Source organism: Littorina saxatilis, linkage group LG2, assembly GCF_037325665.1.
Source record: "Littorina saxatilis isolate snail1 linkage group LG2, US_GU_Lsax_2.0, whole genome shotgun sequence".
Classification (NCBI taxonomy): Eukaryota; Metazoa; Mollusca; class Gastropoda; order Littorinimorpha; family Littorinidae; genus Littorina; species Littorina saxatilis.
Genome location: NC_090246.1, coordinates 87,647,976 through 87,659,822, shown reverse-complemented (window position 1 = coordinate 87,659,822; position 11,847 = coordinate 87,647,976). Strand labels below are relative to the sequence as shown.

At 40.5% G+C, this 11,847-nt stretch overlaps 1 protein-coding gene across 3 annotated transcripts in view; it reads left to right on the top strand.

Annotated features, from left to right (window-relative positions):
• The window catches only part of LOC138960047 (nicotinamidase-like), a 42,765-nt gene that overhangs the window by 1,667 nt on the left and 29,251 nt on the right, over positions 1–11,847 (top strand). The window contains exon 1 of one of the 3 annotated variants that reach the window (XM_070331767.1): positions 8,342–8,570. The exons of the other annotated variants lie outside the window; for them this stretch is intronic. Coding sequence (XP_070187868.1) covers positions 8,536–8,570 — 35 coding nt within the window. The 5' untranslated portion in view covers positions 8,342–8,535. Of the gene's footprint in view, positions 1–8,341; positions 8,571–11,847 lie in introns of those variants that run through there. 3 annotated transcript variants of the gene reach the window in all.

The window sequence follows — 11,847 nt, the reverse complement described above, 5'->3', positions numbered from 1 at the left end:
TCAGTGGTGTGTACGTGTTCAGTTTGTGTGTGTGTGTGTGCCACGGTGCGTGTGTGTGTGTGTTTGTGTGTGTGTGTTTGTGTGTGTGTATGTGCGTGTGTGTGTGTGTGGGAGGGGGGGTGGATTTTGGCGAGCCAGTTTGTCTGTCTTCCGATAGGTTTATCAGTAAAGCCTTATTACTATTAGTGCAAAATGGTATGTATACATTTTAGGGCTTTTGCTGAGATTAATTGCCACATTTCAGATGCAATCCATTCCGCGAGTACCCGACGTAAATCAGAAGAAGTCGACCCTCACTGAATCTGGTCCACCGTTACTGAACCAGCACTGACTCAAAAAAACACACAAACACACACACTCACACACACACACACACGCACAAACACACACACACACAAACACACACACACACACACGGCACACACTGCACGCAAGCACGCACAGACACAGACACACACACACACACACACACACACACACACACACACACACACACACACACACACATAAACTAGTATTGAAGGTTCGAGTGAGTCGGTGACGGCCGAGGGCAAGGGGTTGACCTGTTACCAGAGGCAAACATTGGGAGGAGATCGATATATATCTCAAGTGTTAAATGTGACCCTCGTCCCCCTCGTGTGTACGCTCAAGCACTGCAAGACCAAGTGCGCACGGAAAAGATCCTGTAATCCATGTTAAAAAAAAAACATAGGTAGACACTTGTATGTGCAAATCTTTACCAGGGCCGGAGTAGGGGGGGGGGGGGGTTACCGGGGTTGCACAACCTCATGTACCTCCCAAACGCATTTTTTTTTTTGGTGGTGTTTTTGTGTGTGATTTTTGTGGGGGATGGAGGGGGGGGGGGGGGGCTTGCATCTGGATCATCATGAAATCCGAGGAGAAATCGCACCTCTCACCCCCTCCAAAAAAATCATGAAAAAGGGAACATTCCTTGCATTGCATTCCGTTGCCTATGCGTCATAGGGGATCCATCGGCACTCGTATCTATAGACGATTTTTGTGATGAAAAGTATGAGTCCTTACAATCTCAATTCTTCTTCATTGCCTATACAGCTTGCTGTCGTATTTACCTTTTTCGTTCAAGGAGAGGCTTTCTTTCCCTCCAGAAACATCAAAAAACGTTCAGCTTCAAGGGGGCCTCGCCCCCTTGCAACCCCCACTTAGGGGGTCTTGCCCCCTGGACCCCCATCAAGGGGCTTTGCCCCCTGGACTCCCATCTGTAACACCCCCCCCCCCCCCCCCCCCGTAGTACTTACCTAGTCCGGCCCTGTTTACGTAATTACGATGAGACGATGTACGGTGTATTGTAAAATTAGTTATATGACTGGAAAGCCCCTTCATTTCCCTGGCATATTCAACAAACAGATTGATTTGGCGTGAGGTAGAGTATACACAGTGGTACATGTACCTACAACATAGATACCCCCCCCCCCCCCCCCCCAACATCAGATTAATTTAAAAATGCAGGCACAACACGCTTTTAAAAATGCGAATTTCAGTGTAGTTTTTCCATATCCACCTTGATAACAAGTCATAATCCTACCCAAAGAATGTGTCTGCCTTTGGGGAGGTCATGTTTTGTGAAAAAAAATCCCGCTGTTTATTTTGGCTGATATGACTCTGTCACCGAGATTCGCCTGTCTCTCGAATTTAAGACAGATTATGCAGACAAACAGGGTTTTTTTATGAGAAGATTTAAATCGTTCTGTAAACCATTATAGACATACTGGGGCTTTAATTCAAAACCAAAAACTCTCATGTACACTTACAATTCTTGTTGGATTATTTTTCAAGGAAAAAAACAACATACAGTTTGAAGTAACAACAGAGTGTATCTGTAAAGGACCTATGAACTAGGATGCTCCCCGCCCGTAAAAATAAACAAGTCGCGTAAGGCGAAAATACAACATTTAGTCAAGCTGTCAAACTCACAGAATGAAACTGAACGCACTGCAATTTTTCAGCAAGACCGTATACTCGTAGCATCGTCAGTCCACCGCTTGTGGCAAAGGCAGTGAAATTGACAAGAAGAGCGGGGTAGTAGTTGCGCTGAGAAGGATAGCACGCTTTTCTGTACCTCTCTTCGTTTTAACTTTCTGAGCGTGTTTTTATTCCAAACATATCATATCTATATGTTTTTGGAATCAGGAACCGACAAGGAATAAGATGAAAGTGTTTTTAAATTGATTTCAAAAATTTTATTTTGATCATAATTTTTATATTTTTAATTTTTAGAGCTTGTTTTTAATCCAAATATAACATATTTATATGTTTTTTGAATCAGGAAATGATGAAGAATAAGATGAACGTAAATTTGGATCGTTTTATATAAAAACATTTTTTTTACAATTTTCTGATTTTTAATGACCAAAGTCATTAATTAATTTTTAAGCCACCAAGCTGAAATGCAAAACCGAAGTCCGGCCTTCGTCGAAGATTGCTTGGCCAAAATTTCAATCCATTTGATTGAAAAATGAGGGTGTGACAGTGCCGCCTCAACTTTTACAAAAAGCCGGATATGACGTCATCAAAGACATTTATCGAAAAAATGAAAAAAAATATCCGGGGATATCATTCCCAGAAACTCTCATGTAAACTTTCATAAAGATCGGTCCTGTAGTTTAGTCTGAATCGCTCTACACACACACACACACACACACACACACACACACACACACACACACACACACACACACACACACACACATACACCACGACCCTCGTCTCGATTCCCCCTCTATGTTAAAACATTTAGTCAAAACTTGACTAAATGTAAAAAGGACGAAAGCTGAGTCTCCCACTGGACGATCGTGCCCGGAATTTCCACTTCCAGCATCATAACCGACATTGGGTGAGTGATGGGACACAAGGGACCAAGACAGAACAGACTAGGATTGGCTCGCTGGACAGTGCAGATACTGACTTTAAAACGAAGACGCTACTGCCACCGAAAGCGTCAGGCATGTTTTGTTGTTGTTGAGTGTTTGTGTTTTTACATTTAGTCAAGGTTTGACTAAATGTTTTAACATAGAGGGGGAATCGAGATGAGGGTCGTGGTGTGTGTATGTATGAGTGTGTGTGTGTGTACAGCGATTCAGAGAAAACTACCGGACCGATGAGAGTTCCTGAGTATAATATCCCCAGACGTTTTTTTAATTTTGTTTATAAATGTCTTTGATGACGTCATATCCGGCTTTTTGTGAAAGTTGAGGCAGCACTGTCACGCTCTCATTTTTTAACCAAATTGGTTGAAAGTTTGGTCAAGTAATCTTCGACGAAGCCCCGACTTTGGTATTGCATTTCAGCTTGGAGGCTTAAAAATTTATTAATGAGTGTGCTCATTAAAATTGTCATTAAAATCGATTTTTCACTAACAGATTTAACAAGTCGCGTGAAAATTGATTGCGTTGTATTCCTCATCTTCTCCTGAATTAAAAAATACATAGATATGTCATGTTTACTTTAAAAATATGCTCAGAATGAAAGGAAATAGGTTCAGTAAGTACTGCGGACGCGTGCTTCGCGGAGGCGAGCGTGACCTGTCTCGGTCTTCGGTATTGTTATCGGTTGAATGTAGTCTCGGCGATGATTGGTTTGTGTTGTTGATCTTGACTAAATGTCTTTATATCGCTTCACGCGACTTGTTTGGCTTTGTTTTGTTTGTGTGAGGGTGTTTTTTTGTGTGGGGGAGGGGAGGGGATGTGGGAGGAGGGAGGGGGACGGTTGGGGGGTAATTTATATTTATGTTCGAACAATCTTCTTTTCTTCTTCTTCGATTGGATTTTTACGTGTATGACCGTTTTTACCTTATTATTATTGGACCATGTAAGATTGGACCATGCAAGGTTGGACCATGTAAGGTTGGACCATGTAAGATTGGACCATGTAAGGTTGGACCATGTAAGGTTGGACCATGTAAGATTAGACCATGCAAGGTTGGACCATGCAAGATTGGACCATGTAAGATTGGACCATGTAAGGTTGGACCATGTAAGGTTGGACCATGTAAGATTGGACCATGTAAGGTTGGACCATGTAAGGTTGGACCATGTAAGGTTGGACCATGTAAGATTGGACCATGCAAGGTTGGACCATGTAAGGTTGGACCATGTAAGATTGGACCATGTAAGGTTGGACCATGTAAGGTTGGACCATGTAAGGTTGGACCATGTAAGATTGGACCATGTAAGATTGGACCATGCAAGGTTGGACCATGCAAGGTTGGACCATGTAAGATTGGACCATGCAAGATTGGACCATGTAAGGTTGGACCATGTAAGGTTGGACCATGTAAGGTTGGACCATGTAAGATTGGACCATGCAAGGTTGGACCATGCAAGATTGGTCCATGCAAGATTGGACCATGTAAGATTGGACCATGTAAGGTTGGACCATGTAAGGTTGGACCATGTAAGATTGGACCATGTAAGGTTGGACCATGTAAGATTGGACCATGTAAGATTGGACCATGCAAGGTTGGACCATGCAAGGTTGGACCATGTAAGATTGGACCATGCAAGATTGGACCATGTAAGATTGGACCATGTAAGGTTGAACCATGTAAGGTTGGACCATGTAAGATTGGACCATGTAAGATTGGACCATGTAAGGTTGGACCATGTAAGGTTGGACCATGTAAGATTGGACCATGTAAGGTTGGACCATGCAAGATTGGACCATGCAAGATTGGACCATGTAAGATTGGACCATGTAAGGTTGGACCATGTAAGGTTGGACCATGTAAGATTGGACCATGTAAGGTTGGACCATGTAAGGTTGGACCATGTAAGGTTGGACCATGTAAGATTGGACCATGTAAGATTGGACCATGCAAGATTGGACCATGTAAGATTGGACCATGTAAGGTTGAACCATGTAAGGTTGGACCATGTAAGATTGGACCATGTAAGATTGGACCATGTAAGGTTGGACCATGTAAGATTGGACCATGTAAGGTTGGACCATGTAAGGTTGGACCATGTAAGGTTGGACCATGTAAGATTGGACCATGTAAGATTGGACCATGCGTGACCCAACATGTTTTAAAATCGTCACCACGAGTTTTCGTCACACTCAACAATGGGACTTTAATTAGTGTACAGATGCTAGTTGTCTGATTGGTCAGTTTGAGAATCAACAGAGCTCTCGTGGATCCACGGAAACACGTGGAAAAAAACAACAAGAGAAAAAACGGCTTCGCGATGCGCTAAACAATGAATTGTTTACGGTATATAATATTTTATTTACGGTATATAATGTATTATTTACCAAATCATGAATTATATAGCGGAAACCTATTATATAGCTATATAAAGCATTATTTAGTGTAATAATACTATTTCAAGGCAAAAACAGTAAATAATAAATTATTTATCTAAATAATAAATTATTTATCTAAATAATAAATTATTTATCTAAATAATATTTTATTTAGATAAATAATATTTTATTTAGATAAATAATATTTTATTTACATATAATATTTTATTTATCTAAATAATATTTTATTTAGATAAATAATATTTTATTTATCTAAATAATATTTTATTTATTTAAATAACACTTTATTTACATATAATATATTGTTTGGAGAAAACGCGTAATTATTTATAAATAATGAGTTATTTACAAACACAATCTCTTATTTATGCTAAACAATGCATTATTTAGTGCTCTGGGCTCTCTTTTTTCTGTATGTAGAGGTTACATGCCGAGTCTCAGTGATTATTAAAAATAATGGTCGAAGTTAGCGGATCATGAAAAATGCGAGCTTTAGCGAGCTTTTTCATGACCGCGAACTGAGACCATTATTTTTTATAATCACTGAGACGAGGTGTGTAACCTCTTTATTCCTCCTTTCTTCAGTTATTCAAAGAAAAGAGGAGTTTTTTTGCGAAAGTTTGATCGAATCCTATTCTCTCAACCAGTCAACCTGCGCAGGCGATCGATTAATGCGCGGTTGTATAGTTCCGTGCAAATCATTCCATTCTGTTAACACTTTTTGTCAGTTTTCCTATTTTGGGCTCAAATCAAGTACACAGATATGCTGTTATTCTGCTGTGGCGGCAAAGGCAGATATTGTGTGTTCTGTATATGTTTTGGTATCGGTGAGGATAATGTTCTTTCGTCAAATGGGACTAGCAGACGAACTTTTGCACCCGTGTTCCAACGTTAAAAACTGTATGAAGTTAAGTTTTCTGGGGAAAATAGTGTATGAAACCGCTTTATGTTGTTTAAATTGATGAGATGTGTGCATTTGGTTGCGTGTGATCTGTTTATTAAATGAAATATTGTTGAAAACTGACCGTCGGATTGCAGTCTGTTGTCGAAGAAACTGAGTGAAAAGAAGGGGAACTACTCTTGTCGCTAGACAAAGTATGAGTTACTTGCCTTGGGAAATTGCTTGTGATGAACGTCTGATCTAGATTCAGAAAACAACCGATTTCATGGATTTTATATGGAGATTCATGTGTTCAGGCCTGTAGTTGTTAATTTAAATGCGGTATGTTTGTATTGTTTGCTCCAGAGATGTATACTTCGTACATTCGAGCGTTCGGAACTTTTCAGTCGCAAAAAGTAGTACCGAAACAGAACAGCTTCTCAACCCATTGCACTATCGAGGATTCAGGCTGTTGCTGGGTCGTTATTTGTTTGGTTGCTGGGTCATTATCGAAAAATAACTACCCCTACAAGTTTACAGAGGTAAAGAAGCAGAGGGGGGAATAACTGTAAATAATGCATTGTTTAATTTAAACAATGCATTATTTAGCTAAATAATGCATGATATAGCTAAATAAAGCATTGTTTAGCTAAATAACGCGTTATTTAGCTAAATAATGTGTTATTTAGACATCAAGAGCTAAAAGGGACTTTTGCACCATTCGGATTGCCATATGTTAAAAGTAAACGTTTATTTTCCAAAAAGATACTTTATAAAGGTGATAAAATTTCAGAGCCACTTTATAAAATCAAAGGTTAAAATTGTGATTCAGATTTGTACAGAGAGAGCTTAAAAACAGATGTGTACAGCACATAGGCCTTGTTACGTTTCAATTGCAGTTTAAGAGAACTATCCATGCCACAGTGATACACCGAGTACGTTTGTTCACACAGATATGTGACGTTGAACCAGAGATGTAGTACTATATAGCTATTCTGATGAACACGTGGGGGAATTCGGGGGCTGTGATTGGATGGTCTCTTTCGATCATCAAAGCATAATGCTACAGAAGTCGGCCATTTTTCTCAATATCCAAAAGCATATTATTGTCAATAACAAAGACGCATGGTTCCGGTTTACCCATCTGTACCAAGCGGCGATGTTCAGTCTATCGACAACAGCATACACTGACAACTTGAAATTCTTCTTGGGAATGTTTTTCAAATGTCGATAGCATACCCTTTTCTGCTAACTTCCCGATGAAACAGGACTAAACCAATTATTTTCTGTCCCTAAACACCACAAAATGCCCAAAGTCGAAAGATGTAGTACAAACAGGGGAGTAAAACGGAACAGCCGTTTTTGTGTGCCTGTGTGAGCTCAGTTGCCGACTAACACAAACTCAGTTTCGCATTCGACTTTTCTTATCTCGTAACTCCACACTAAATACCCCACTTCCCCCCTGAAGTATTGATGTACAACCCATGGCACTAACATTCATGTAGTCGTTTATAACTTAGGTTGAAAAGTTCGCTTCATGACGATACAAGTATAAATGCCATTCACCCAAACTGAAACTTCTTGCCGTCTGCTCGCGTTGTACGGATTAGCTGTTCTCTTCTCCTCCCCTTGTTGCATCCTAGTTCTTCAGTTGTTTCTAGTTTTACGTTGATGTTGTGTTTTGGTCTTCTTCATAAGTAGTCTTGTTCAAAATGAAAAAAACTCAAACTTCTTTTTGTTGTATATGAATGAACTAATAAAAAGCTGTTTAACAGCTGTGTTGTCAAATAGAGGTTTTTTCCAAAGTCTGTGTGGCGCCTGCGCAAAACTAATGCGCATAAGAAACGGCGTCTGCTATCAAAACCTGATATCAACGCATCGACTCAAAAACTGTCATTTTGTAAGTTTGGAACAACAAATCAAGGTCAGAACAGCTATATAATCGCTATTGTGTTTTCAGCGTAGCAATAGGGTCCGATATTTAGACGAGACAAGTATAATGCGACGAGTCACGCAATAGCTGGTAATATAGTCTTTGGTTGAACTGTCTCGAGGTAGGGCCAAGCTGACTGACTGATTTGAAGCTCCAAGTTTGTCCGGATCTCTCAGTAGGGGCAGAGACTGTAGAGTCTCGGGAAGGGGTTTAAAAACCTGTCCCGTGGGTTTAGTTCAGATCTCTCCGCTCACCAGCTATAAGTTCGTGCAGAGGTTTGCTTTTGCAGTCTCGACTGTCCCACGTTAAACATTCCGTGGAATCTCGCACGGAACGGAGGGTTGAGTGTGGTCTGAGTTATCAGACTTGAAATTCCGAGACTGTAATCCCTGCACCTGGTTATTATCGTTTCGTGCTCAGCATGAAGATGAACCTGTGTTATCTCTTTGTGGAGGGGTAAGTTGAACTTTGGTTATTAATTTCACGTTTTGTTTGAAGGATATAAAGGTGAATAGGCCTACTCGTCGTGCTTCTTTCTGATTTGTGTTGGTGAAGTCGTATCCCGTATCCGATATGCTTACTATTCAAGTTTATGTTTAACTTTAGCGTTGATATAATAGACTAGACTTGTATCAAAAACTGATAAGTCAATAATGCCGTTGGATTGTCGGTAAGCTATGAAATTACATTACCCAATTCAAGAACAGTTAGTGTCCCAAAAGTCAAGGAAGCTGTTGCAAGGTACCACACTTTGAAGAGAACCGTGGTAATACAACCGAGGCGAGGGGCGGGGATGTAGCTCAGTCGGTAGCGCGCTGGATTTGTATCCAGTTGGCCGCTGTCAGCGTGAGTTCGTCCCCACGTTCGGCGAGAGATTTATTTCTCAAAGTCAACTTTGTGTGCAGACTCTCCTCGGTGTCCGAACACCCCCGTGTGTACACGCAAGCAAAGATCCTGTAAATTTGTAATCCATGTCAGAGTTCGGTGGGTTATAGAAACACGAAAATATCCAGCATGCTTCCTCAGTCCGAAAACGGCGTACGGCTGCCTCAATGGCGGGGTAAAAAACGGTCATACACGTAAAATTCCGCTCGTGTAAAAAACACGAGTGTACGTGGGAGTTTCAGCCCACGAACGCAGAAGAAGAAGAAGAAGAAGAAGAAGAAGAAGAAGAAGAAGAAGAAGAAGAAGAAGAAGAAGAAGAAGAAGAAGAAGAAGAAGAAGAAGAAGAAACCGAGATTAGGTCTTCAAAGTAAGCAATAATTTTGACACTGACATGTCATCCGATTCCTTCCGCAAATTCTATTTACGATTTCAAGGGACACAACATCATGGCGGACTGTTGACGGAGGAAGTTTATTTTGGGACACTGATTTTGAATGTTGCTCAATAATCAAACTTCTGTGTTAATAAACGTTCGCGAAGCCTTGTCGCGGTGCTCTTCCAATAGACATATAGCGAATAATACACAGCATGCCATGTAGTATTCTGTTTACAATACTGTACTTGCGTTTATTGTGCTCAAAACGTCCCGCAGTCGAGGCGCTGAAATTGAAGACTCGTCTTATGGAACCTCGATCTCTTCCAAAACCTCATGAATATTTGACGTCAAAGCAAAAAGACGTCACTTTAGAAACTATAGCGTGGTGTGTTAGTTTCAAAAATTCTTCCAGGGGAAACAGCACGCGTAAAAGTGTTTCCACAATGACGTTTGTCTTGGTGACTTTGGCACATGGGTGAAACCTAGGAAAATCAAATTGACTGAAATTTTTTGAGGCAGGGGTCCAGGGGCCGCCCAGGCCCTGGCGGGGTACGAATTTTTGCATTATTCATTGTGATTTTGTGGCCTTTCCTGGCCAAAAAATACACTATCATGCAGGTCAAAAAAATACCTTCAGATTCTAATGATATGGTAAAAAGGGTAAACAAAATCAAAACAATTCACAGAAGTAATCATTTTTCTTTTGTATCCTTTCACACTTGCATCTTCCAACACAACGACACAATTGACAACAATTAACATTGACAACAGCCATACTACATGAAATAGAAAGTGAACAACTGAACAACTGAAATAAAAGTTCGAAATATTTGATTATAAGAAGCAAACATTGCCAGACAGGCATTGAAATAAATGATGAAACAGAATGTCACACATGCAAACAGCATGATGTAGCACTGCACAAAGTAGCAACTAAGCAGTAGCATCTCTTATACTTATAGTGCAAAGTTCTCAAGGAAAAGCCCTTGAGTTTCAAGCACCAAACTTATCACACACAGTTTTAGTTTCATGAACTCCAACCCGGGCACACTGCAACCGGTTCACTATAGCAGTTCGAAAACGCGTTCCGCAAGTAGTTTCGGTTTAAAAAAAAAAAAAAAAGGGGGGGAGGAGAAGAGAACAGCTAATCCGTACAACGCGAGCAGACGGCAAGAAGTTTTCAGTTTGGGTGAATGGCATTTATACTTGTATCGTCATGAAGCGAACTTTTCAACCTAAGTTATAAACGACTACATGAATGTTAGTGCCATGGGTTGTACATCAATACTTCAGGGGGGAAGTGGGGTATTTAGTGTGGAGTTACGAGATAAGAAAAGTCGAATGCGAAACTGAGTTTGTGTTAGTCGGCAACTGAGCTCACACAGGCACACAAAAACGGCTGTTCCGTTTTACTCCCCTGTTTGTACTACATCTTTCGACTTTGGGCATTTTGTGGTGTTTAGGGACAGAAAATAATTGGTTTAGTCCTGTTTCATCGGGAAGTTAGCAGAAAAGGGTATGCTATCGACATTTGAAAAACATTCCCAAGAAGAATTTCAAGTTGTCAGTGTATGCTGTTGTCGATAGAAACATCGCCGCTTGGTACAGATGGGTAAACCGGAACCATGCGTCTTTGTTATTGACAATAATATGCTTTTGGATATTGAGAAAAATGGCCGACTTCTGTAGCATTATGCTTTGATGATCGAAAGAGACCATCCAATCACAGCCCCCGAATTCCCCCACGTGTTCATCAGAATAGCTATATAGTACTACATCTCTGGTTCAACGTCACATATCTGTGTGAACAAACGTGCTCGGTGTATCACTGTGGCATGGATAGTTTTCTTAAACTGCAATTGAAACGTAACAAGGCCTATGTGCTGTACACATCTGTTTTTAAGCTCTCTCTCTGTACAAATCTGAATCACAATTTTAACCTTTGATTTTATAAAGTGGCTCTGAAATTTTATCACCTTTATAAAGTATCTTTTTGGAAAATAAACGTTTACTTTTAACATCCTATTCCAAATGCTTTTGGAGACAACGGGTGCCAAACCCAAATATATTAAATCACACTATTTAGAAGAAGAATTTACTCCTCTCAACAAACCTTTATTATTGCCACTCCGGCCCACCCCGTCATCCTCCCCTCCTTTTTCACTTTTACCAGCTTCTAGCGTATCACCAACTCATGTCCATAAAAGGAAAATTTCCTGTGAGGACGTTAAGGACCCCCCATTTCCGTTTCAACGTCACAGTAATGTCATGTTTGTGTGAGTGAAGTGGTGGAATGATTGTTAGAATAATCGGCACATGTTGCCTGAACGGCAAGGTAAAAACGGTCATACACGTAAAAATCCAATCGAAGAAGAAGAAAAGAAGATTGTTCGAACATAAATATAAATTACCCCCCAACCGTCCCCCTCCCTCCTCCCACATCCCCTCCCCTCCCCCACACAAAAAAACACC